General features: G+C 64.2%; 1 protein-coding gene across 1 annotated transcript in view; it reads left to right on the forward strand.

Annotated features, from left to right (window-relative positions):
- Positions 1 to 3: 3 nt before the first annotated feature.
- Positions 4 to 299, forward strand: part of SFRP2 (secreted frizzled-related protein 2) — a gene marked incomplete at its 5' end in the record, with an annotated part of 3,140 nt that continues 2,844 nt past the window's right edge. Inside the window, 1 exon segment of the mRNA XM_010137800.1 lies at positions 4 to 299. This exon segment is cut by the window's right edge and continues 5 nt beyond it. Coding sequence (XP_010136102.1) covers positions 4 to 299 — 296 coding nt within the window.

The raw sequence follows: 299 nt of genomic DNA on the forward strand, positions 1-299 counted from the left end.
AAGCCCATCCCCGCCCCAATGCTGCTGTGCCGGGGCATCGAGTACCAGAGCATGCGGCTGCCCAACCTGCTGGGGCATGAGACGGTGCAGGAGGTGCTGGAGCAGGCCTCCACCTGGATCCCGCTGGTGCAGAAACAGTGCCACCCCGACACAAGGAAGTTCCTCTGCTCCCTTTTTGCCCCCGTCTGCATCGACGACCTGGACGAGATCATCCAGCCCTGCCATTCGCTCTGCGAGGAGGTGAAGGAGAGCTGCGCCCCGGTGATGTCCGCCTTCGGCTTACCCCGGACCGACATGCT

This window comes from Buceros rhinoceros, unplaced genomic scaffold (genome assembly GCF_000710305.1).
Source record: "Buceros rhinoceros silvestris isolate BGI_N320 unplaced genomic scaffold, ASM71030v1 scaffold39536, whole genome shotgun sequence".
Lineage (NCBI taxonomy): Eukaryota > Metazoa > Chordata > Aves > Bucerotiformes > Bucerotidae > Buceros > Buceros rhinoceros.